Consider the following 26,284-nt stretch of genomic DNA (forward strand, 5'->3'; position numbering starts at 1 on the left):
AACGAACAATCCCCGGTGTCTCCACGAATCCTTTGTTCCCGTCGAGACGTGCGTTGACAAATGCGCCTGACACTACCAGCCAGCAGACGGTAGTCTAAACAGTTGGGCTCGCGCAACGAGCCACGTGACACGGCCGAGCCAATCGGCAATGTGGCTGACGCAGCGGTCGATACGAGAGAGGTATCACGTGATCCAGCCGGCGAGGTTAGCGCGCGCTTCGAAACCGGACAACGACGACCGCCTGGAACAAAGAAAGGTAAAATGTACACCTGTGCTTTCGAGTAAACGCAATTCGAAGCAACATCTTTCGATTTACAGTTTTATTTCATGAAAAATCAGCGTCGCAAACGATCAGAAGATGGAAAACTCGCTGTTTGAAATGTCCCTGAAGTTGTCCCATAACCTATGCGATTGGATGGATGCTATAGGTATTTGTAGTCTATGATTACTTAGGGATTAGAGACATCAGCTAAGTTCACATTCGATTAATCAAACGGACGAATCATTAACGTCAGTTCGTTTTGTCAGATTGGATCGATCGAACGACGCGATGTCGTTTTACCGTACCGTGCCAATCTCGTTAGTCATCATCTTCTGCGCAAAGTATTCGATGGAAGTTTCGACTAGACGGTTAAAGATCAATAACGCGATGCGTCTCGACCATCCAATAAAGGCACGAACGATCAAAGTCCCACATTGCGGAAATCGAATATGAGAGATCACCGGACGAGTTCCGCCATTAACGATCACTGGTGGGTAAGAATTATAAATTTATTTTGAATCGTCTATGAAACATCTTTGTTTACCAATAGACGCGACAAACAAACGGAAAAACACATGTGTTACGCAACGGCGAAATGTATATTTTTTCTAAACTGTTTGCAGGTTAGATCTCTCTGAATCTTGAAAAGATTCAGAGAAATCGTCCTGAAAAAAACCCAGGATCGAGACAAGTTTGATTGTTTTACGATCGTTCGAAACAAACAGCAGTTGTGCAACAGCGACCATATTACGTTATTATTATCGTTAGCTAAAGGAGTTGCGACAAAGGTTGAAATACGTTTTTTTTTTATCGCGAATCTCATTTCGCAGGTGAAATGTACAACTTTAACGAGTGCGCGAGTTGCTTAAAATTCCGAATTTTTAACTTCGAATGCCTTCGAGTTACGCAAGAGTTGTAAGAATGTTTAAGAATCTACCTTGTACATCAAGGTGTGTGAGACGTCTTTTCACATACATAACAGGTTCTTCTCGTTCAAGATGAGCATGTTATGAGCATGTTAAAAACATAACGTCTTTCTTTTTAATGTTATGATCTTTACATAAGCGACGCGTTAAAAACTAACAATTGTTGAAAGGTGAGACAAAGCGGACGCGATAGCACAAATAATTTCCGTTTTTTCGTCTTATCATACTTCATTAAAAATAACGCACTTTTTTTCTCTCGCTTCTTACACAGAGACAAAAACTAACTTGATAATACAACGACTACTTTTACACGGAACACACACAAAGAGCACTTTACGTTCCATTAATATCCGTCTACTTTATTCCATTTCTATTTTCTCTTTGTTCTGGAAAATACTGAAAATACTTCTTGTATTCTCGCTCTGTGTTCACATTTTGAATCCAAACATCTCGACAATATCCAATTTCGCTCTTACAAAAAATATCTTACAAAAAATATATGCATTTCGCTCATGTAATAATTTATACAATAGAAACGACACATTTCTGAAAAAATGAAGCGTTTTCAAACATTTTCTATTCGTCTTAGCCAATATCGAATCGTCGTATCGCGGCGCGTAGGCGGCTCGCGTGCACGTAAAGACTTGATGATGAACGTTGTACTTTGTTCGCCGACGCGAGCGAACATACATGTACGCGTACAACTAGCTACACCGCATATGTAGCTAACATTGTCAAGGTTTTAATGATTGTCTTTTTTTTTTTTTGTTACAGCGGAGGAGTTTTCGCTGGAACGGATAACTGTAAACCTTGAGAACGTCCCTTCGGCGCAAGCAGTGTCGCTTCTCGAATGTTCTCCCCGAAATGTCCTGCGGTTACAGTGAGTGATAAATTAAAGAGAAATTTTATTATTTTTCGACGGAAGACGTTTTCTTATGTCGAAAACGCCTACTCACGATTTGTGTGTGCCACGTAACGATTATTTAATTAATCTGTCAGACACACACATTCTCATATACTGACAGCGACTTTCTTGTTTTTCTGAGAAACACGTGGAACATATTACATGTTGCATTACGTTCATCATTTTATATTTGTTGAAATTCTCTGACCATTTTATCGCAACATCCCGGTACGCGGTCATTCGTAAACAAATTGCAAAATAATGAAAATTTTGTAAAATTGATATGTCTTCTGTATTTAACGTAAAACTGATTGGCAATTAGTGAATTGTCGCGTTGTCTGAAGAAGACAGGAAATGCGAGCGCGCGTAACACGCAAACGCGGAAAAAAAGCGGCCGTAAAAGCGTCAATAACCGTAATTCGAAGTCGAGCGTGCGCGAAAGACGGGATAATCATTATTGCGAGACAAGAGAACCTAGTTTATCTCCGGTTGGCGAATAACGGCGTAAAAAAAGATCGGTCGCTTTCTTACACGGGACTTGCGTAAAAGAGAAGGTGCAGGCGTACGTTGAAACGCACCGTGGCGACGGTATCCGCGCTCGCGCTTGTAACGTTCAGATTATTTATCATTTCTATAGACCGCTTGCAAAATTGCACGTGTAACTTTCTTCTCATGCAATCTTGTCTCCAAGATCTCGGCAAAAAGTTATCTATCTCGCATGCGTCTAAATCGAGTAATTTGATTTTTTATTTAATTTCTGAGACTTATATCATCTCTTACTTTTAATTTCGAGATATTAATTATTCCGATATAAAGATTTTTTTTTTATCTCAAATAAACTCAAATTTATTTCTTATAAAAAAAAAAAAGTATTGATATGTGAAAGTAATACACGTGTGACGTATACACATAAAATCTTGAGATTAAAAAACATATTGTGGGAATTTCGAAAATCCTTCTCTCAGTTTGAGACTATCTGCACGTAAATTATGTAACTATATTCATTATCTACAGACGAGTTTTGCGCAGTTAAAAGTTTGAGATTGGAAATTGTCCGAGAGTTTAGCTATTATCGTGCGCGCGCGCGCGCGTTATTTATGCTTTCTCTCTCTCTTTCTTGTGGAAAATATGCAAACTCGCGTTCGAGTGACGACAGAAATTCATTTTACTGACTATGAGAAGTTTGATAGAGATTCTCAACTTAGATATCCCGCTAAATGTTTTATAAAGCAAAAAATTATTTAGTTTTCTTATTTTAGTTTTCTTATTTTAAGATGTTTTGTCACTTATTCACTTAAACACGTGGTTTGCGTTTACATAAAGTCGACAATATGCAAATTACATCTTCTAGAATTTGTTTAAATAATAAACAGTTGGACTGCTGTCAAGATATACAATATTTTCTAGAAGTTGTACATTGTACAGTACATTCGGAATTTTCCGATATAATGTTTCTCTATTTATGTTCTCGTTAACGCATAGCGCTGACATGACAGGTGTAAATCTCGTTAACGTCTATCACGTCAATGGAAGCTCCTGAATCCTATTAATGTTTATAAATAGCAAATTGCGCTAACGCGTCGATCGATTGTGCGCGTGCAAATATCAATATTTCGAAATTTAATGATATATAAAAAATGCGCGCGCACATACACACAAACACGCAGTAGTTGCAAATAGTTCGTACAAGCAAAAAAAAAAAAAATTACGATAGAGATTTATATTTAGAATTCTCTTTTCTAATCAAATGTATTCTACGATGGCAGATAGACGTTAAAAGCATGTCGAGGTTTGACGAAATATTTTTGAGCATTCTCCGAGATGAAACGAAATGTAGATTTCAACACTTGGACAACTGCCGAAGCAAAGATATCTGTCGTGTGTCGTCAAATGTAACAAAGATAGACAAATAATTTTTTTAATCAACAATTATACTAGTCACATGTACGAACTTTTTAATTTTCCGATAGCAGCAAATATCCTAAGTCGTCTCTTCGGTGCAATCTCAAATGATTAATTTTATTTATATGCTCTGGTACATTGACCCCACCGAAGTTTTCCGACGGATTTTATTATGCAATTTAATCTGTCTGTTTGCCACAAGCTTACGTATTACAGTACCGCGAAACGTCAGGCCGACAGCCAAACATCTCGTGAAGCTCCGAGGCTTCGAGCCAAAACCTTGAAGTCTCGTATGCGCGGCAAATTGTTGTTGAAAAGTTGTTTGAATGAGCGGCTCTCAAAGTTGCCACTTGATCATAAATGTTAGTTAATGCAACAACAACAATGTTACACTAAAGATGAAATTAATCTATAAAATAGTTTTATAATACTCGTAAAAAAATGAAATATAAATACTTCTATATAAATGTTTTTATAAATTTTTACATAGAATGAGAAGAACAGTTTTGTTTATATAAAAACCTTTTTTAAAAGAGAATAATATGAACGTTATCATTGTTTGGACATTTGTTATTTACGAATTAAGAGATATCTTTTTTTATCTTCAAAAAACCCGTCAGAGTCTGTTCAAAGTTCATATCTTTTGTGTCAACATAAAATGAGACATCGCAAAAAATAATCTCATGACAATTGACATTAAATTAGCGCTTCGTCTTGTTGAAGCAAATTTGCAAATACTTTGAAAATTATTATTTCTACATAACAGATCACAGACAGATTTCATTGTCTATCGTTCTGCTAACTAATCTTCACAAAAATAAAAAATGCTGATTGTATTATCTGTAACAAGAAAATCATGACTCATCGTACGTTACACGAAATATCATCTTGATTGCAAAATATCTATAATGCGGTATAAATTAATTCGTTCGACCGTTGTCCCGTACGATCATTCTGCAAATACACACCGACGATTGACTGTGTCATCGGTATTTTTTTTTCTCATAATTAATCATCACTCCCAGTGCGCTATTGCACACGCGAGCAAATTACAAACTCGATTAACCGAACGAGTTTTTCGACGAGTTCATTTTCCACGGTCGCACATGTTGTCTGATAGACACGTGCAATTTTTTTTTCTCAGCAAAATTTTTCTCACCGATTTTTCTGCTTTTTTAACGAAAATGTGCGTAACGTTATTCAACGCACGTTTACATGCGTTTTGCATAACAGCGAGTGCATTCACTGCGAGTGCACAATGATAAAAAACGAACAGTGAGAGAGTTGTACTACACGTAACGAAAGTAATCCAATCAAGTGACGCTAGAAGTGTCAGTTCTTAATGATATTTTCGAAAAACACTTATATTGGCTGTATAATAAACGTCACGTAATAACGATTAAGTTATCTTTGCAATTGTGCTTTGCGAGAAAATCCAGACAATTGCAATGTAACTGTCTAAGATCATTGATATAAAAAAGCTTGCAAAACAATCAACAAGGTAATATTAATCGCTTACATACACTTTCGTTCATTGTTCCGCGTCAGTATTCAACTGCAATTGTTTTAATTTCTCAAACAAATGAACAGGTAGATTTTCTACCACGACATCATTTCCACAGAATTTCTCATTTGATTAATACTATCTGAAACGCCGTGCTCTTAATATTATACGCGTATTAAGATATACAACACTTCTTGCTCTTTTTCCGATATCTACGTAATCTAGGTTACTAGATAGGACATAACTTGTTTTTCGTTGATCAAGTAATTGCGTGCATCTACGTATTCCGCGTAAGAAAATATATCGGATCTTGTGACCGGTTGTTTTTCAGATTTAAATGAATACGCGTGTCCGACATCGATGACTAACGATTCAAAAATGGAACATATAAGAACCGCGGAAGAGACAATCCGTCGGCTGGCGTTCGTCCATGTGAATTCGTTTGACCATGGACCTGGCAATGAATGCACAATTGCAAGGTTGCGACTATTTTCATCGCGCGATGAAAATGTTCGAGTCGATCGATTTCGCGCAAAAAATAAGAAAACTTTGTTTTCGTTGCAGTAAAGCCAGATAATCGATAACGCGAAAATTTCTAGACGCAATATCAGTCCTATAATCCGTTTCGTGTGAAATATTTTTTAACTTCTCGATGAATAAACTTTGGAGTTCGTAAAAATGTTTTTTGAAGAGTGAGAGAGAACGTCTACATTATAAATATTTATATAAATAAAAAGTCGATAAATATTTGTAAATTGTTAGACGTTACGCGTGTAGTATAAATTATTTTTTTCCGAGTTTGTATGTTAGTACAATTTTTTCACTTTGAAATTTATTTGTGCCGAATACATCTTCTTAAGTAAGCCAGACTTTTCAAGTATAAAGTTTGGCGCATCTCTCTCTTGCCAGCCTTGAGCTTCGCTGATACAGTGCGCGTCGAAATAAGAGCAGGAAATACAAACCTATAGAAATGTCTTCGAAACTCTGTCATACCGCACACGCAAGCAAGAAGAATATTATGCAATAGAGGCATTCACAAGAAAGTTCGTATTTTTTAGAATGTTTTTCTTTTATCTTGTCTGATTATGTCACAGTATATCTACGTGTTATTTTGACGTTTTTTTCACATGCTACATGTTTTGCATATTGTTACTCCGAACTCATCGCAATGAATATAATCGTTCGTGATACTAAGTAAAATCAGACAAATAAAAAACAAATTACGAGAAAAGTTTAACATATTTACATACTCAATGTTTAACATTTACATGCACAATAATATTTGTTTTGTTACTCGAGATACTTCGCAGAAGTATATATCTTGGCATAAACAAACAACAACTTTGAAAAGTGTTTTGCTAAATTTGCGTCATTATCTATTAGGTGTGGCGACGAAATAATTATCGCGAATGTCAACATTGTTGATTATACAGTTGCGTGTAAACATGTTTTCTGTGAGTCATGGACTTTTCCTGTGAACACCATTGAATTAACATATGTCGAATATCATCTGATGAAACAACGAGTTCGAATCTCTCGATGAGTGTTTCGGTTATGACAAAAATTTTTTATTTTGACCATTTGAGTGACATCCGACTGATTTCTCTTGTGTAACTTTTTGTAGATATGCAAATATGATTTTAGTAGATAAGTATACATATTTGATCATACATAAAAAATATATACGCGTCCTAAAAATATATACAAGTCATTTCTCAACCGTATTTTAAAAAACTTTATGAAGACCTTTTGTAAAACTAAACAAAATACACTTTGTTTATCCAGTGATATAATAATTTATAGTTTATATGTAAAATTCACTTTTTCACTTAACTTTCTAAAATATTAAATCAGAAACAATGATTTTTTTTAATAATAAGACAAAAGAATGAAACTTACCTTGAGAAAAATCTGGAACCCAACAATAATAAGCAACACGTGAATATTGTCAGCGAACACGTGGTGTGTGACAGAACTCGTCGCGGGCGACAATTCGCGAAATCTGTTTTAACACACTGGATTTGCTGTCAAGGCAAATAAAAGACAATCAACTCTGCTCGAACAGCTGTGCTTGACTGAAGAACAGCAAGTTTATTGTCACGAACAGGTCCGCGCGCGGCAATCAGTATCCCACGTAAATACCACCACAATAGGTGTATGTGTAATAGAAGTACGTGTAAAGAAAGGCGAGCCGTGCGCAAGAAACACGTCCACCTCACTTGAGCGATTGAAACAAACTGAAACTATAGGCTAGCGCGGTCCAAAGTTTATTCGTCTTGTGACGGGAACTTCTGAGAATATATACTACGCCGCGTACAGGGTGTTCGAAAAAGATGTACGCATCATACATATGCAAGTTAATGATGTTTTCGACTTGTGTGATTGCATTATTATAATTTACATTAGAGAGAGTCAACTTTTTTTTTAATATTGAACATATTGAACAATATTCTTAAAATGTATATAACAGTGGGATTGAGTAAATAATTTTTTTTCTAAATTTCTGATATTTTTGAATGATTTATAAAATGCACCGTAAATTTTCCAGTTTTCTTATTTCTTGCATCAGACAAATCTATTATAATTGTGTGTGTACAGTATTCACACATGATTATTCTTCAAAATTATACAAAACAGTATATATGTGTGCGTGCGAAAAGAGTCACATAGACAAAGTCGCGTCATTCACGTACGATGTGTCACTCTGTACATAATGCGTGAGTGGCGAAACCACGCGATGTGTTTTACTAGTCACAAGAAACTCGGCGATTGGTCGGCACGTCTCGGACCAGCAGTCGAGCCTCTTTTACCTCAATGTAGGAGAAGAAAGAAAGCAAACTGATCACGATCGTTGGCCTAGATCGACGACGTCGCGCGATCAGGCCACGTGGTGGCCAAAAATCACTTACGTGGATGACTGATCACGCTATTAATCAGTGATTAGTCTATAGATCGTTTATTACGTATCATCAATCTTGTTGTGTCATTAAGATGTTTTTTTTTTTTTCAATTTATGCACAATTATTTTGTCGCGCAAAGAAAAACGATATTGCGTTCAAAAAAAATAAAACAATATTTCTTAGAATTATCGTGCAATTATTAAATCTTTCTTTTGTATTTTGTTATCGTCGTATTGATGTATTTTATCTTTGTCGTTTTGATAGCTTTAACAGAAGATGTTTATATTATGATGTTTATTTAAAATATTTTTGTTATTTTATTCGAGAAACACGTGATAATATTACACGATTAACGTGTTTATGTGTGAAAAGACATATGAGATTTTCAAAACCTAATTTATTAACCCTTTCGGTACGGTGCTCGTCCGTCGCGTAACGTCACTTGACTAGCCGCGAGCCGCAAGCAAACGTATAAATTGAGAAATTGATAAACACAAGAGTTGATACAAAAACTACCTACAACAAAGTGTTCAGACTAAAGAACGTAAACAATCGAATGCTTTCGACAATTGTCGACTATAGTCGATGTTCGGCCGTACAAATACATTCGGCAGCCGTCGACTAAGGTCGACGCTCAGCCTCAGAAGGTTAAGAAAGACAACGCGCATATATTACATTAAAACTGTGTTAGCTTGTGAGTGTTTTTTTATTTTATTTTATACGCGTCATCGTGATAATTAATTAAAACAGTACATTGACATCGCTCTATTTCCTAGGGGTAGATATAAAATGTCAAAGGTCAATATTTATATCACGTAGTGCCGAACAAAGCAGTCTCTCTCATTATCTTCGATGTATAATTCTCGCAATCACAACATAAGTCATCACATCTGATGGGAAAAACACGTGTTGGTTGCTTATTTAGCGTTTATTTCCGATAATCAAATTTGCAGGAAATATATAACAACATGCTTTTTATATATTTTCGCGATAATGTTTTCGTAAGATATCGCAAACTAAAAAATATCACTACATAAGTGAAAATTCGCAATGTGTAAACGTTATCACGTAAAAGCAGATAAAAGTCGATGATAAATTTCTGAACAAAACACAGAGACAAAAAAACATAATTCGGATATTAACAATTTTGTCGACAGATAAGAAGAAGCGTTTGTGTATTTGAACAGTAATCACATGAAATATCAAATTGCTCATTCTCAAAGTTTCTGATCTTGATATGACGAAAATATCACTCGTATTTTATCATTTTATCGTATTATGTTGCTCTATATTTAGTTAAAAATGAAATCATCCAAAATCGTCACGTGTTAACTTCATTATTACTCATCAAAATTACATCATTATATTTTAATATATTATTACATCAAAATTCGATTTCTTCTTTTCATTTTCTTCAAATCTTAATGTCTATAATTGCGAAATGTCAACTATGGTTAAGTCTTTTAAAAAAACGCTTTTTCTTTTCGGAACGCTAAATGAATTTTACGTTTTGTCAGGTTTACTTCTGCAACAACAGTTTTATTCATATAACCCTTTCTCCCCAAGAGCGCAGCATCGAGACTTTCTCGAGATATTCCTTTAAGCTACAGCACAGATGGCTGCGTTACGTCACAAGACGAGAGATCGTTTGCGAGAGGTCGCCGACCTGGTCATCACGCGGGAGTGCGATATGCATGTATGTGTGTAATAGGCAACCATATATCCGTGGCTTTTATGTGCGAGAATGAAGGCGAAAATGGAGTAACAAAAGCTCGCGTTCGCGGTTTCCCTTCAACGACCGCGCTTGTTCAACCGCAGAAGGAGAAAGCAACGTGTATACCTCCCTGCCTTCTTCCTCGCGCGCGACCTCCTGCTCCACACAATGGGGCCTTGATTGTTCGCCGGCCACACGATTTCCTTTTCTTCGTGTTGTTTTAACATTTTCTTCTTCGAACTGGTTTTGTTTATCGTCGCTTAAAAAATTCTTTTTCTAAAGTAGCGTAAGCGAAATCCACGTTTGATTTTTTTAATCCGAAAACATTAATGTCGATTTTAATTCTGTGTGTGTATATGTATGTACACATACAAAAGCTTGTAACAATGTACCATAGCTCCGGCGTAAACACTAAATGCTGATTAGATGTTGTAACGCGATACACATCTACTGTACGTTATTGAAATGTTACGGTGGAGAACTTGAAGCAATGACATCCAATCGAAGTGTCACATTACCATAATATTCCGGTTGGTTGATTTCAAAACAGATTATATCTTCAAATGTGTGTGTATGTGTACAGTTATAGATTAAGTTCCAGTTACGTTAGCTTTTCGTATTTGCGCACGCTCATACGCATCAGATTTTGCAATTAAGACGTATAGTCAGACGTCATAGCGTACACCCACCGTTTCTCGGGCTGCGATTGGTCCGTACGTAACTAATTTTTCGAGGACGAATCTACTCCAGGGTCGACAAACAAGATTGTTTTTCACTCGTGACTATTTCCTTTAGTGCGTTGCGCGACGCTTGTGCCAGGTATTTAAAGAAGTAAAAAACTACGTATATGAATATGAAGAATGAACAGAACTGTTGTTAACTGATCTCGTGACATTTTGACGTAAACAACAATTGCGAAATTGTTATTGTATCATGGCACTCGTATTAGCACACGTAAAGCTAATGTAAGCAAGACAATAATAGTTAAGAGAGAGATAATTTGTTTCTTGGTATTATACGCGTTTTATTTTCTGATGTGCGCGCGTATCGCGTAATATACAGAATTTATCTTGAAGTTTCTTTTATGAACCTCTACTTGGATGTTTTGGAAAAAAATAAAATTTATAAGATAGCATTCTTTTGAAGTTCTAAAGGTTGAAAAAGTCATATGTCAAGTTGGCATTTCTATTTGCAAAGTTTTCTCAAATTTTGCCTAATTTGCAAAAGCTGACTTGGTAAAATCGATTGCAAAGAAGTTTTGAAATACATCGTTTCAAGACAATTTTACATTTATGTATACAATTGATAATGTAGATTTTATTATTCGATGTATTACATACATATATCGAGACTCGCAACACAGAGAGCGCCACGTAACGATGTGAGTTCTCAGTGTCGATAATGAACTTCTCTTCGACACAGAAATCGACTTTATCTCATTTTACGTACTAGTAATATATCAACACAATAATTACATATATAACGAATTATCTGACAAATAATATTTGATTTGGTGTTAAGGCCGGGCAAATAATATCTGACAAAAGATTAAGATAAAGATAGTAAAAAGTAACCAAATAAAAAAAAAACAGATACTGTGTGTGTGTGTGTGTGTGTGACATTTTTAATTCTTATGTATTTATAAAAATTATATATATTTTAACTACTTCTATTAAACTATTACTTATTAAGAACTCTAAAATGGATTTTTTTATACTAAACAAATGACACTATACTAAATAAATAGTTTAGATGACAAATAATATTAACTCTCAATCCCCGATGTTCTTTTTGACACCTTAATTTTCCGATCATGGGTCGTTTTCATCTTGGGCCTTTGAAAAATATTAAATATGTGTAAAAAAAATCTGAAAAAATTCGTGTATATACTTGAAACAATCTATTTTAAGAAACCATTGTTAAATTTAGTGAAACATAAAGTTGTAATTCATATTTTTTAAGAAAAATGCGTTTTGTGACGAAAAGTCATTTTTATTTATATCATGGGTCAAAAACGTCTGCAGCAGATTTTGATGGCATTCAGAACAGAACTGACGTAGCACGTTGTTCTGTTCTGCGCATACAGGTTAGCCCTACCATAAACTTTTTTTACATACCTAATAGATATTGCTACCTGCTCAAGTCTTCTAGAAATTCCAGAAAGTAGTTTTGATCCGGACGAAAACGATCTATGATCGGAGATTGAGAGTTAACTCTATACACATATTTAGATGTGTTTGATAATGTCATTTATCTTTCTTTGTTTGATTTTCTACTTTGAAGCAATTTAATGATAAAATAAGATTAAAAATTTTTTTGTGATTGATAACAAGATTAACAATGTACAAACTGGGTTGATAAATCTGAAATCTCAAATTCCGTTCAATTTTATAAAAGGGACATGATCATAGTGTATAAACGTAGTCGTGTAATAAACGCCATGAAATTAATTTATATTGGATTAACGTTCCTTGCTCTGGCTTCAGCCGAGCTAAAACTTCTGTAAGTATTAGTAATCGTATTGTATATGTAATATCGTTCATATAATCTGTTTTACATTATCTTATTATTATAAACAGTACTATTTCTAGACAGAAATAACATCATTTCTACCGCTAATCTTTATACTATCATATTATTTTATTATTTTGTTTGAAGAATTATTATGATTAATATTTTAGTTTAATATTACTGTACTTTGCGTATAAAAAAATATAACATGCAAATAACGTAATCGTTGCAGTGATGATATCGAACCTCAATATCTGAATGTCAACATAAATGATCTCGTGGATCGTTTTAATCCTGAAATTTCACAATTGATTATCGATCATGGATTAGATCCGCTCATTCTTCCACGCGTTGAAACAAAATTGTGGAAGGTACGTGATGTTTTTTAAACGTTGTTCGTGTTAATTATTTTTTGTCTCTTGAAAAAAGAACATTTTTAAATTAATTATAATTAATATTATATTAAATTTCTTTATTCTCTAGTAAACAGTGATTGAATCACGCGCATATCTCGTAAAAAAATTTAGTATTAAGTTAATAAATGTCAAGAAAAAATCGGTTGTTCACGTAACAAAGTCGTTATTACGATAAACGTTTGTGTTTTCTTTAAAATCACGAGTGAGATCATTTCGAAAATTAGGAGAAAGCTAGATTTCAGGGTCAATCCACGAGATATGAGGTCAGCGAGACACAAAAGTGTACGCACGTACAACTTCTCGGGGCCGTAGAAAGCGAGACCGAAGAATTGGGCCTTGAACGAGAGCGAGAGTGAATCCCTGGGATGACACTCGCTCGCGAACCTTGAGTTGACGTGGATTACGGTCAAACGCCGAGGTCATTCTTTGCGCAGTGTTTTCACTGATTTCATTTTTGACGCTTCGAAGGCTATCACACGCAGCTTTGAACTTGAACGAGAGTGAAACCAAGGCTTCACTCGGTAGAAGCGCGTTTCAGCACAAGTTCAATGTCACGTCCAACACAATTTTTACCGCGGATATTTCGCGTTCTGAGACTATTATTTATGTCTCTATAAAGTTCCTCAATTTTTCGTTCAACAAAACAAGTTTATGTTCCGTACCAGCAATATCGTATCCGTCAGAAGATCTCGTGTCAAAGTTTACGCGCCCGCGTAATAAAGTTTTCGTAACTTCATTACAGTACAGTAAATTTAAAAAAGAGTTTGTTTATAAAACAGCGCTGATAAAAAAAAAATGCGTTGAAATACGTCTCGTGTTTGTCTCAGATAACATAATCGCGGCAACAACTAGCGATGAACTACTGTGATAAAATGTACTGATATATAATGTATACTTCTGAGAAATTACTTGGTTTAATTGCGATTCCCATATTACACATATATTGTTTACCGTATTGTTTACCGAGAGTTATCATTAATCTAGTCAATTTATTTTTAGTTAAACTTGTTGCAAACTTCAAAAATTACTCAAATGTTTTAGAAAGCCGATCTCGTTTTATATTCGGGAATATTGAACCATTTATCTGCTATAAAGCGTTGTGGCAATGTTATTTTAAATTACGAAGACCAAATAGCGATGAATGCTAGTTTTAAATTCAATGATTTGGAGGTAATTTGATCAAGTTTTTTGACTACTTATTATAATTTTGCCAAAAAATCAGAAAAGTACGAATAAAAATTTATTGTGAAAACAACATTTTTTTTTATATTTAGGGACAGTATAAGTACACCCTTGATGTGGGCATTTTCGATTTCCTGGGCGGTATTGTAATCACGGTGGCAGACGTGCACGCTAAAATTAGCGTTACATACCATACGACTAACTATACTCTAGTTCTTGACAAACTAAAGTTAGAAACTGTCGGGTAATAGTTTTTATTAATATAGCAAATATTATAAACACAATCTTTATATAGCTGTTTTTACCGCATATTCTCTTTTCAATTATTTAATTTGATCGTAGTTCCATTAAGGTGAAAGTTCAAGATGAAAACGGAGCAGTGAGTTGGATCAAGACAGCTATTGTCAATTTTATAATTCCATACTTCAAGAACACGATCATGAACAGCGTTGAACAAGAAGCTAGAAGTGAAATCCAAAAATATTTTGATGGAATAAATTCTAAAACTGCTCCGAAAGTATCACCATCTCTAATAATTAGTACTTTGAATATGTGGAAAATGTTGAAAAAGTTTTAAATTGCTCTGCAAAACCGTCAAAAATCAAATTAGGAAATCATGAATTAGAATTAAATAAACATTAAGTTAGAATTAAATAAACATTAATAGGAAACAGACAATAGAAACAATATAGATCACCGGGGTGTATCTTGCTTCTATTTATCTGTTTTTTAATAATTGGATTTCAACCTCAAAAAGCATCACAGTTTTATTATTAAACGAAATAATGGTTTTTTGTGCGTGTATGTACGATGTATGTGTGATGTTTTTTAGACCTGAGTGATATATAATTTGTACTATGTTATTGATAAATACAGATATATATATAACTAAAGAACTTGATAAAATTGTGTGTTTGTGTATATTTATTTGGAAATTTAATTTTATATTTATTTATATTTATATTCAATTTATTTATATTCCATTTTTTAATACTGTGAATTTATTCTATCATCAAAAACTTGTTTTTATTAAATTTTACGTAATCTAAATAGAGCACAGTCTAATGCAGCTATCTGCTACCGCGTTATTAATCAAAATACATAATTATTATTAATTGCATAATTACTAATGTTAAAGTGCAAAATTACTACTTGTTTTTAAATCATACTAGCACAACACAAGCGCGCGCTACGCGCATGCTATTGTTATTTTTGTTTAACGTGTTGTCAGTGAACACAACCTGTCACTGCGATGACAGATAGTATATACGTCTTATAAACCATATAATACAAATATGAGAAATTTCAGAAATAACGCATGAAAATCAAACTCAAAAAATAGTGAGAGAGAGAAGTGGAAAAACAACACGTGACTAAAGTCAGTAACACCGCCGCGGTCGCGCGGCCGAGGTCAGTGACTCCACCGCAGTCGCGCGATCGAGGTCATTGACCCCGCCGCGGTCGCGTGACCGGGGTCAGTGACCCTCCCCCCACCAAGGCCGCGCGGCCGAGGTCAGTGCCCCGCCAAGGCCGCGCGGCCGAGGTCAATGACCCCGTCAAGGCCGCGCAGCCGAGGTCAGTGACCCCGCCAAAGTCGCACGGCGGAAGTCAGTGACATTACTGTAGTATGTATATAATACATATAATACACTATAAAGTATAATATTATATATATATAATAAATTATATGTATATATATATATATATAATATGTATTATTTAATGTTATATATAATATAAATTACAGTCACGTTATTTTCACGTGTTGTTTTTCTACTCTTTCATGTCATGTGACTTTAGTTACGTTTTTAATTTTCTCTACATATACGACGACCTGTCTCAAAATCGCTTTTCATTTTTTACTCTCTTGATCTTACCGATTCGATTCGACTCGATCAACCAACCAATCAATTGGCAACGCAGAAAAGAGGCAACGATAGATGCGATACATTCGGCTCCAAAACGCGCACTTCGCGAAACATGGATTTTTGTATATAAATTACGATATCACTAAAGTTCTTATTCTTCTATCGTTTAAATAATTAATTGATAAGACGCATAATTCAAGTAGTATAGAGAGAATAAGAATAAGCATATAACATCGATATTATTCTACAATATCGATATTATTCTTTCGATATTTGATAATGTAGTATTTTTAACTAAATTATATGCAAACAAATTAAAGTACATTATATATATTAAATTATGTACAATTTACGTATTTATGCTCTAACAATATTTTCGTTCTAATATTATACAATACCGAAATCTTCGATTTGATGTATATTGATTATTGATATTTGCTTTTAATATATCACATGATACAAATATCGATATTTTTCTGTCGATGTTTATTCTTAATCGATATTACATTATCAAGTATCGAAAGAATAATATTGATATTGTAGATATATCGATATTATATGCTCATTCCTGTAGTAGAAGAATGCTAATATAGTACAACCTCCCACAAAACGTATACTTCCCCTTTTCCTTCACTCTTTAACTCACGCATGTGCAAAGACTTATTGCATAAGCGCTAGAACGGTTTCGGTTGTAACTTAGTGGTGGGAAAAACGATGAAGGAAAAAATACATTTTGGGGAGTTCTACTGTAATGAGATCATTATAGAAGTTAGCTTTGTATCGTAATAATGGCTGGTCAAATTCAAATTGCTTTTCTTCTCGCGGTGATAGCCGTGACGTACGCTGATATACCTTCGTAAGTTTAAAAATATTCCACAATTTCTCATAATTTTATACAATTTTGTCAGTTTATTATTGTTATTTTATTTTTGTAACTATATCTTACTTTATGCAAACTTGATATCTTCATATCTTTATAACGCAAAACTTGATCTTAACTTACAATAACAGGGTAAAATAATATTTTCTAGAATTCTTGTTTCTTAAAATAGAAAAACTCTCTCTTAATGTTTAAATTCTTGATATTAAAATTAAAAATACATACACACTATGAGTTAATTTTGTTTAAATAAGCTGTGACCGTAGAACAGTCTAAGAAATGCAAAATCATTTTATTGCGTAGGTTTTCTTCAGTCGAAGGAAAATGGGTAAATATTGATAAAGCAGTTGATGAATTATTACCGTTCATTCGTAAATTTATTTTGAACAATGGATTGGATCCTACACCACTCGTCGACTTTTCCGAATATATTTTTCCAAAATTGGTACGATTTCTCGATCAATGTGTTTTTATTTTCATAAATTATTTACCAGCTTTAATAATATATATATACACGTAACATTTCTTGAAGTCCTAATACGTTTTATTTTTTAATAACTCTTTTAGCCTGGAAAAAGTAAAGGGAACATTGATTTCAAGAACGGATGGTTGCAAAACTTATCAAGATTAAAACGAAGCAACAATGTTCATGCAATTTACAAAAATAAACGTTTGACCTTAGATATGAATGTAGGATTTGACGTTTTAGACGTAAGCTAATCAAAACAAGTGTTAATTGATTAAAATTAATGAATTGGAATTATATGAAACGAATGTTCCGCGCACGTATTATCTCATTCTTATAATTCTAGTTTAATTATGAATATTCTCTGCAACACTTGTTATATAAGAGGCAAGGTGACGTGTACGGTCGTTTTTACGACCTTGACGTTAACGTCAACATCGAACTTGACTTAGAGAATTACTATATAAATCTCAATTCTCTCAATTTTTCAGCGATCAGGTAAGAAAATATTATCTCTTATTTTTCTCGTTTACGTTTTACGCATGTCTGAATATACTGAAAAATGACACATGAAATCGAAAGAATCAACACGATCACGTAATATTGAAAGCTGTGATTTATCAGTTGTCATGCATCATTTCTGTCGATTGGTGATGATAGCGCCGCAATGAATTGTTTTGCCTGCGGTGATAAATTCATGCGATAAACAGATGTACAATAGGGAAACAAAAGAAGAATTATCAGAGTTTCACATCTAGAAGTATAAGTATTGATAACGATAGATTATTCGCAAACCAACAGAAATTATTCGTGTAAACATAATTTGTTAATTCTTATCGGCTGATTTCATACTCTTACTTTTAATATATTTCTCGTCTCACATTTAAATTAAAAAATTTTTATTACGTATATATTACATATATTCTTGCGTGTATATAATTTGCAAATGTGTTTTAATTTACAATTTGCACAGGAGTACTAAAAACTTACTTACGTAAAAATGTGACAATTTTTTTATTAATTTTTGCCTTTCGCAGGAAATTTGACATTAAATTTGAGGGAAATCTTTTGGATCGCATTGTAAATGCTCTGACTAAAATGGTCACAAAGGTTTTCCGAAAATGTGTATTGGTTGGCATTGAAGATCGCGCTATGCTTATTCTCGGTGTTAAAATAGCCGAATGGAACGAACAGTTACCGCGACCAGATCGCATAAAGCTCATAGAAGAGTGGCTCAAAAGTGCCGAATAACAATCCCGTCAATCTTTGTGGCTTTATTGAATATTTACTCGTTTCTCTAAAATGAAAAAATGACAACGAGTAAGTTTTTAAGCCTATGAGCCTGTTTTGACATATTTATCTTATCTTTACTAATATCGATTTATGCAAATATTTTATTAAAATATAATTTACTTTTTGTTTCAGATTAAACTCGAATAAGTTTTATTTGTTGTTATTTACTTACACTTAATAAATATACGCATATAAAATATTTTTGCGTGAATTATTTTTATTTTACAGAACATGCGAACTCCTTAATCGTTATCTTGAATATTCGACAATATGACTGTTGAACAATCAATTTGATTTTCCTCTCGATAATCTGATCTCTCGCAAAACAATATTTTTTGAATATAGATATACTTATCAAGATAAATAAAAAGTAACTGAAAACTCTTCAAAAAAACATGTAAAAAAAGATACAGCACGAAATTTGCACATAATGCTGAAACAGAATATTTTGTGACATATTTCGCATATTCACAAACGATAGTGAGCTGTACGACGATAAGGCAGGCGGTAAATAGGCAAGAGACCCACCTAAAGTGACGATCAATATGCATTACTTACAACATTGTTAAGCCACAACTTGGCGCGCGCTAGTGCCACTTAATCTTATTAAACTTGCCCGGGTTTCCCTGACACGTGCGTCTTAGAGGCGTCGATATCAGACGCGAGGAGCGATAGTGCAATCTGCATAGAGATAGCTACATGAAAATCTACGGGATGGTCTCTGGGGATATCGTGAGAGAAGCGCACGGTAAACTTGTTTATACACACAACACGACATTGCGGATATCGTGAACATGACCGGGCGATCGATAGCCTTGCCTCCCGATATGCCAGGTAGTATCTGGTGTATATAGTACTGGCGCACTAATATCCTGTGTGTATTCCATTTTGTCTTGTTGTGTCTATATAGTTGTCAATTGATGCTCTCTGATTTCTAATTACTAACTCAAACTTTTAATGGAAGTTAATGTCTTATATCCCAAGCGCAACGAATAGTTTGTGAATACATGAATTAATTTAATTAATATGTTAATTTTAACGTATTAAGTTTAGCTTCTGATTATATTTAAATACTCACTGCTGGTGGCGGGAATTAATTTAATACTGAAAGATAATGTCATGTGATTTCTCTCTCTCTCTCTTCTCTCTTTATCTCTCTTTCTGACACCTACTGCGTGATTACACGTTAACACGCTCATGCGACGATGGTTGCCTTTTCCCAGGTGCCTGATATCAGATGCACTAGTTCTTCGTATATATCAATGCGTAAATTTTATTAATATTTAATTAACGTATATATAATAATCAAAGTGCTTGGAGCAAAGCACTTTGATTATTATATAATCTCTCTATTTCATTAAGAAATTGATTTAAAAATTTTCCAGATAACACAATATTTTTATATAAAAATTTTATGCAAAATTATATCTGAAAATTTTATTATATTTTGAATCTGATTTATTACTTAAATTGTAAATAATATGATGTAGATGTATCAAGATATTACTGCCGCTTTTCTGCGTTCTATCTAAACTCAAGACGGTTCGATACTTCGTGAAGGATAAGCCGCGTGGCACAACCAGTCTCGTACTTGCATTATGTCAATGATTCCAAGGCATATCGGGTTTATATCGTATCGCAGATGCTCAATACACAGTGCGCCGAGAGCAACCTATTATTGTTCGTCTTTGCGTACCTTGTATCGAACGTCGCTGTCTATTGATCGTGATACCTGCGTGCCGAAGGATTATTAACTGTATTGCCAGCTCTCTTCTCTATCGCAAATATCGCTGATACATATATCTCGGCACAACTGAATGCATATGGTCACGGATTTATCGAAAACTTGTCAGAACGAGTTCGTTTTACGATGAGTTTTGGTATATATTAATATATTACATATATTACGAGATTTTATTAAATTCTCGATTAAACAATTTGAGAATCATTAATTATTATTTTTATTAAAAAGCGTCTTGAACGTTGTAGGCTTTAAAAGACAATGATACTTTTTTTTTTTTTGTAATAATAAATTGCGCAGTTGGTGAGTTTGAATTTTCTCATAGCGATGAGTTAACTTTATCCTAAACTCATGCTGTGTGGTACACATACAGTATGTTTACATGACACAATATGGATTTTGAACTTGCTTAACGTCCGGACTACGTACACAATTATTATATTATAAACTTTTCGCAGAGACAAGGGCGGATATAACTGGCAAAAATGTTCTCCCTTCGTTCAGTTTCTCTCTTTGTGTTTGCCGACTAGGCAGAAACCGATATGACACACGTCGACAGATTACTTCAAGTTGGACGCTGATTAGGTCGTGGCGCGTCGAATGCGCATATGAAGAGACACGGGAAATGCGACGAAACGCGGAGATAAAGCTTTAGACTGTAGAATTGCACACGAGAACATAAACTCACACGATCAAATTACACGCGATGAACTTTCTATGAAACTGCTGATACCGCGTAGAGTAGAAGAGAGTCGAGTTCGAAGAGAAAATTAATTTTTCCTTTGCGCGAGTCGCAATTCCACAATATGCTAGGTAGCAAATCTCAGTAAATTTCATATTGTCAAGATGTAAAAATGCACAGAAATCTCCTTTTGTGTGTGTGTGTGTGTGTGTGCGGCATTTAAAAAATAGAAAACAATTTCGTGTATTTCTCTCTGTAGATAAACATATTACAAATATTTTTTTTTTTTTTCAGACACAATTCGACGAATCCTTCGCTTCAGTGATCCTTGGATACCTCGCGATTGTGTGAGACGTGACTATTAATAGAAATGAGAATCATGAGGCGAGAGCGTATGGAGCAAGGTTGGTGAGAAACGCTTCAACTTCGTAAGTCAACCGCGCGCGCGAAAGCGCCTATTAATAAACAAAATTAATCGTATTTGAACAGATGCTACATCGCAAGTTGTGCGCGTAGTTGTGGGACGTGCTGAAGTTGGTCCATAATAATTCAATAGCAGTATTCAAACTTAAGATACTATTAAGCTTATCTTGTAACAACGTGCGCTTCAGCTGTAATTCTAACAAGAAACTACATCAACGCACGCAACTTGAAAATAATATGTTTTTCTTTCTAAAAGAAGTTTGACTTATATATTTATGTCAGTTTTTTTTTATGCCAAAGATAAAATCGCGGCTAAGAGAGATTCCAGAGCCAAATTGCAAGCTTGATGCTGGACATGTCGAGGCCGAGGCCAACCGAGTGGAGCCGAGCCAGATCGAGCAGAGCCGAGCGGAGTCACGCTAACGAGCAGACGACGAGCGTGTTCGTTTCGTTTCAGCGCAGCGCAACGCGGCGCGGTACGACGCGGATTCGCGATAAAGCCGAGCAAAGCGGATACGCCGCGTTCGCAGCGGATGACGCGACTGCAGCTGCCCATTCAGTAACGGACGCGCATCAAGGTGCATTCATTTTCGACACAATGACAAACGTGTCTTACTCTTGCGTGTCCGCGAGCGGAAATTTTCTTGGACAAAGAAAAACCTAGAATGAAAATGATCAAAGTAACTTGATAATATAACAAACGATAAAACAGTATTTAAATCCGTAACAAATATTCCCGTGTAAGAAAGTTGCGAAGTCACTAATCAAATTGTTGCCTAATTAGTTTTAGAAACAGAGAAAATGTTGAGAGCCTCTAGGCGATGCTCCGAATAAAAGAGTAAAGAGCGAAAAGTCTGTCAATAACAGAGATATAAAGTTAAGACATTTTACTTCTCTCGAGAGAAGCAAAGAAGCTTCTTCTCTCTTTCCGTTATTGCGTACCTATATATAATATAATAATAGTTCTTCACGGAGTAAGTAACACCCCTTTTAATAAAGTTCCGCGCGGTAGTGTGTATAGAACAACAGAGAGAGAATAACATCGCAATTACGAGTTGATGAATTTATGTCAAGTGGCAATTCCTTCAGACGGTATTGCTATTGCTATACAATTAATGAAAATAGTTTCCACCACTTTCGCTAAGCAATGTGTTCGCAACCTCGTCAGATAGTAGCACTTGAATTAATACTCCGACATTGCAAGCTGGTAAAACCGTCTGTTACCCGCTCCGGGACAACTCGCGCGTATCTCCGCCCCTGCGCGCGATGCGCTTACCGAGCCGGTGGTGGTTTACTCGCTCGGCGTCAATCCGCGCTCCTTTCCACCTGCCCCTTCCTACGTGCGCTCTCACTCTCTCTCTCTCTCGCGCGCGTTGCCCGAGCGTGTTGGCCGAGCGAGTTGTCGCGGAGCCGAGCGGAGACGCGCTAAGTCGAATCGTATTGAGTCGAGCCGCGCCGAGCGGAACCGAGCGGTGCCGAGAGCCGAGGTCGAGCGGAGCCGAAGACTCGCGACGCGCGCGAGTACAGCGTAGAGCGAGTAGCAGCACACCGCTGGAGCGTGTGTGTGCGTGCGTGCGTGCGCGTTGTGTCCGCTTGTACTCGCTTCGCTCATCTTCTCGTGCTCTCTTCTTGAACGGCTCGGCGTTTGCGAGAACAAGAGTCGTTGCTGTAACGTTCGTCGTGAAACCTCGTCTCGTAAGCTTTTTCAACAAAACCGTCGGTTTTGCTTCCTCGCGCGTGTGTGCTCCGTATCGTTTCTGCTGGCCCCGCGCGCGTGCATGGACTATACGCGCGCAAGATTCGACGAGGATATAGCCCTGGATTCGTCTCGCTTGCGCTCGTCCGCTCGGCTCGGCTTCGCCGCGAGCAACGCTGCCACCGCTGCCACTGCTGTTGTCACAAGTTGTACCACTACTTCCACCACTTCGTCGACCGCCGCCACCACCTGCCGCGTCGTCAGACGCAAGAGGAAGAAGAGGAGACTACAGCGGTCAGCTACGACCAACGACGACGCGCCCGGCGTCGCCGTCGCTACCACGCCGAGCGGTGACACCGCCGTAACCGAGGACACAGCTGCCGAAGGAACAGCCGCCGGCGACGTCGTCGTCCTCGAGCCCGACGCTGACGCCGCCGCCGCCACCGCCGCCTCCACCACCGCGAGCGCAACCACCGCGGGGACAGACTCGGCGGCGGCGCAGGTCGATAAACCGAGGAGCCGCCTCCTCGCCGAGCAGCACACCACCGGCAGCGGAAAAGCCCAGCTACGCGTCGGAGGAAGCGGCGCGCGTGCGGCCGCCTCCTCCGTCGGCACAGCCGGCGTCACGCTTCTCAATCGACGCGCCGGCAAACGCTCGCCTCGGCGATGCAACGCTGCCGGCGGACGTAGGAGCGCGATGACGATGGACCTCCAGCGGCTGATAAACGAGGTGCGCGCGAGGCCCGCGATCTGGGACCAGAAGAATGTCAACTATCACAATCGCGACGTCATACTGAAGATGTGGCGGGAGATTGCGCGGTCTTGCGAGGTGTCGAGTGAGTACGATGCTCTCCTACCCGCGTGTTTCTCGTCCTTGCCACACGTTCATACTCATAACGTGTATTTGTATGCGCGCACGTGCGCGTGTGGATGGCCAGATCGCTAGCTCGATTGGTTGGTCACCCGGTGGGTGGGTGGGGTGCGCTGGATACGAGTCGATTGGTCGTTACATTGTATTCGCAGGTTTTGCGACCCCGCGAGGTCGCTCGAGATATAAGCTCGAGTTATGCGGTATGCGCGCAGCTCAAATCTCGGAGGAAGGTCGTCGAAATCGAAAGAAAGAGACGCGTCGGTAAAGACGATGAGAAATCGAATGGGCCTGACAACTCACCAACCGGCCGATTAGACGTGAACACGGGCCGCTCGCTGGAAGGTCGATAGCTCTGCGCTTCGTAAGACGAAACGCCGACCGGAAAGATAGGCTCCTAGTTCGAGCAAATCGCCGCCAGGTCGCACCGTATATACTTACGCGACAAGCTGATGAAGTTTTTTCAAACGCGATTTTATCTCGCATATGTTAAATACGCTAATATATTTATCGATATATTTGTTTTAGTTTATATTGAAAAATCTCCCATAAAAGTTTTCAAGAGATTTTACTTGATTTATATTTTCTGTTTTTATATATATCTTTCTTCTGTATTCAATAATTATAAACTCACATTACATTTCTTATATTATAATTGTTTTATATTCTGTAAATTTCGAGAAAAAATGAATCACTTTGATCGAGAAAGGGTTCAACTATAAATTGTTTCTTTTCGGGAGAAAAACTGTCCCCGTCAACAACCGCTGTAAAACCACGCGGTCGCCACTTTGTATGTTGCAGCGGACGTCGCCAAGTCCAAGTGGAAACACCTGCGCGACAACTTCCGGAACGAGCTGAAGAAAACCTACCGGGGTAAGTGCGACGGCATCGGCGGCACCGAACACGACTCCAAATGGGTCTGGTTTAAGAGTCTGTTCTTCCTGCGGGACCAAATGAACTCCAGAGTGATCGGTTGCGCCTTGTCGCAAAATTGCGTAGGCGCAACAATCGGGATGCGTTCGTCACCGGATGGCACGCAGATCGAACCGCAGATCGATATCCTCGAGGGTCACGAGGAGACGCAGTTCGACGACCTGGACGGCGACTCCTGCCAGTCGTTACTGTCCAACAACGACGGTCTGCATCAATTGATACCACCGCCGAAACTGGACCAAGTACTAGGCCGGAAACGGATGTTGATGGAGACAATCGACAACGATTACTGCGCAGAAGTAGACGGTCGGAAGCGATATGAGCTACAGAAAAGGCTGGCGATAGGTCCCGAGGACGAGGACGATACCTATCATTTCCTTATGAGTGTTCGAAATCCTCTGAGAAGCTTGCCGCTCGACCGTCAGATGTTCGTTCGACTTAAGATCCAAGAGCTTGTCTACAACGAGATCAACTCGCAGAATCAACATCAGCCGCATACAAATCGCGGTGTTTATGACGCATCTTCACAGGGACAAGACGTGAAGCCTCCGCGGTCTGGTAATGGCGGCAACGGTGTCGTTGGCGGAGATGTCAGCGAAATGTCGAATCCAGCGTCGCTGCTGCAGAATTGCACACCTGAAGGCACCAGCGACAACGCCTATAACTTCGGCTGACGACGGTTCGTCGTGGTTTAAAATTCATTTTTAATAGGCGTAAGGATAATTATAATTTTACTAGAAAATAAAAATAAGATCGTATTTTTTCAATAACACGTTGCCGTGCCACATTTTTGTAGTATTTGCGCGCGTTCTTCCTACCCGAATCCGTGTTGTGAAATGATACATCATTTCCATCCCATTCATCAACATCCTGTAGATTCTACCTATCCACAACTGTAATTCTAGCTTAAAAGTTATCGAAACTACCAACTACCGCGTGCGATAAATGATCTTTGTCGAGGAATTCATTCGGGGAACGAGAAAAGAGAGGTAAAATTTTAAAGATAATAATCATATTAATGTGTAAACACACGAAACAAATGTAATATTATTTCCCACAATACTCTGTCGCGTTCTTGAAATAACTAAAAGAAAATTCTCGCATACGTCATCTCTGCCGTGAAATTTAAATGTCTTTCTCGCAACGAAGTTGTAACACAGTATTCATAACATTCATAACAGGTAAACGTGTTGCCAAACATGTTTTCGCGCGA

General features: G+C 37.1%; 3 protein-coding genes across 5 annotated transcripts; all 3 read left to right on the forward strand.

Annotated features, from left to right (window-relative positions):
* The first annotated feature begins 198 nt into the window (after positions 1 to 198).
* LOC109859507 lies at positions 199 to 25,821 on the forward strand. 3 transcript variants are annotated; one of them, XM_020437841.1, is made up of 7 exons: positions 199 to 256; positions 319 to 428; positions 529 to 752; positions 1,963 to 2,068; positions 21,446 to 21,555; positions 21,875 to 22,152; positions 24,940 to 25,821. In XM_020437841.1, exons 6-7 carry the CDS (start codon positions 21,921 to 21,923, stop codon positions 25,743 to 25,745), a joined length of 1,038 nt encoding a protein of 345 aa, XP_020293430.1. In that variant the 5' UTR covers positions 199 to 256; positions 319 to 428; positions 529 to 752; positions 1,963 to 2,068; positions 21,446 to 21,555; positions 21,875 to 21,920; the 3' UTR covers positions 25,746 to 25,821. The 3 variants fall into 3 exon arrangements, with proteins under 3 accessions (XP_020293430.1, XP_020293432.1, XP_020293433.1); XM_020437843.1 differs by having other exon boundaries at positions 319 to 752; positions 21,446 to 21,559; XM_020437844.1 differs by lacking the exons at positions 199 to 256; positions 319 to 428; positions 529 to 752; ... (1 more) ...; positions 21,446 to 21,555; positions 21,875 to 22,152 and adding an exon at positions 23,953 to 24,106.
* On the forward strand, positions 12,299 to 15,104 carry LOC109859508. The gene is made up of 5 exons (XM_020437845.1): positions 12,299 to 12,614; positions 12,856 to 12,994; positions 14,081 to 14,209; positions 14,314 to 14,465; positions 14,564 to 15,104. Exons 1-5 carry the CDS (start codon positions 12,514 to 12,516, stop codon positions 14,796 to 14,798), a joined length of 756 nt encoding a protein of 251 aa, XP_020293434.1. The 5' UTR covers positions 12,299 to 12,513; the 3' UTR covers positions 14,799 to 15,104.
* On the forward strand, positions 16,816 to 18,896 carry LOC109859509. The gene is made up of 6 exons (XM_020437846.1): positions 16,816 to 16,945; positions 17,273 to 17,414; positions 17,537 to 17,680; positions 17,782 to 17,933; positions 18,473 to 18,755; positions 18,861 to 18,896. Exons 1-5 carry the CDS (start codon positions 16,878 to 16,880, stop codon positions 18,684 to 18,686), a joined length of 720 nt encoding a protein of 239 aa, XP_020293435.1. The 5' UTR covers positions 16,816 to 16,877; the 3' UTR covers positions 18,687 to 18,755; positions 18,861 to 18,896.
* Positions 25,822 to 26,284: the final 463 nt, after the last annotated feature.

Source organism: Pseudomyrmex gracilis, unplaced genomic scaffold, assembly GCF_002006095.1.
Source record: "Pseudomyrmex gracilis isolate BER0280 unplaced genomic scaffold, ASM200609v1 scaffold_265, whole genome shotgun sequence".
NCBI classification, from domain to species: Eukaryota; Metazoa; Arthropoda; class Insecta; order Hymenoptera; family Formicidae; genus Pseudomyrmex; species Pseudomyrmex gracilis.

What these genes read in the sequence shown, in the direction of transcription:
- LOC109859508 (XM_020437845.1), top strand. Translation starts at nt 12,514, where the DNA reads ATGATCATAGTGTATAAACGTAGTCGTGTAATAAACGCCATGAAATTA. An exon ending in TCAGCCGAGCTAAAACTTCT is followed by an intron (nt 12,615 to 12,855) that starts GTAAGTATTAGT and finishes TAATCGTTGCAG; the next exon opens with TGATGATATCGAACCTCAAT. An exon ending in TTAAATTCAATGATTTGGAG is followed by an intron (nt 14,210 to 14,313) that starts GTAATTTGATCA and finishes TTTTATATTTAG; the next exon opens with GGACAGTATAAGTACACCCT.
- LOC109859509 (XM_020437846.1), top strand. Translation starts at nt 16,878, where the DNA reads ATGGCTGGTCAAATTCAAATTGCTTTTCTTCTCGCGGTGATAGCCGTG. An exon ending in ACGTACGCTGATATACCTTC is followed by an intron (nt 16,946 to 17,272) that starts GTAAGTTTAAAA and finishes TTTATTGCGTAG; the next exon opens with GTTTTCTTCAGTCGAAGGAA. An exon ending in TAGGATTTGACGTTTTAGAC is followed by an intron (nt 17,681 to 17,781) that starts GTAAGCTAATCA and finishes TTATAATTCTAG; the next exon opens with TTTAATTATGAATATTCTCT.
- LOC109859507 (XM_020437843.1), top strand. Translation starts at nt 21,921, where the DNA reads ATGCTGGACATGTCGAGGCCGAGGCCAACCGAGTGGAGCCGAGCCAGA. An exon ending in AGTAACGGACGCGCATCAAG is followed by an intron (nt 22,153 to 24,939) that starts GTGCATTCATTT and finishes TGTATGTTGCAG; the next exon opens with CGGACGTCGCCAAGTCCAAG.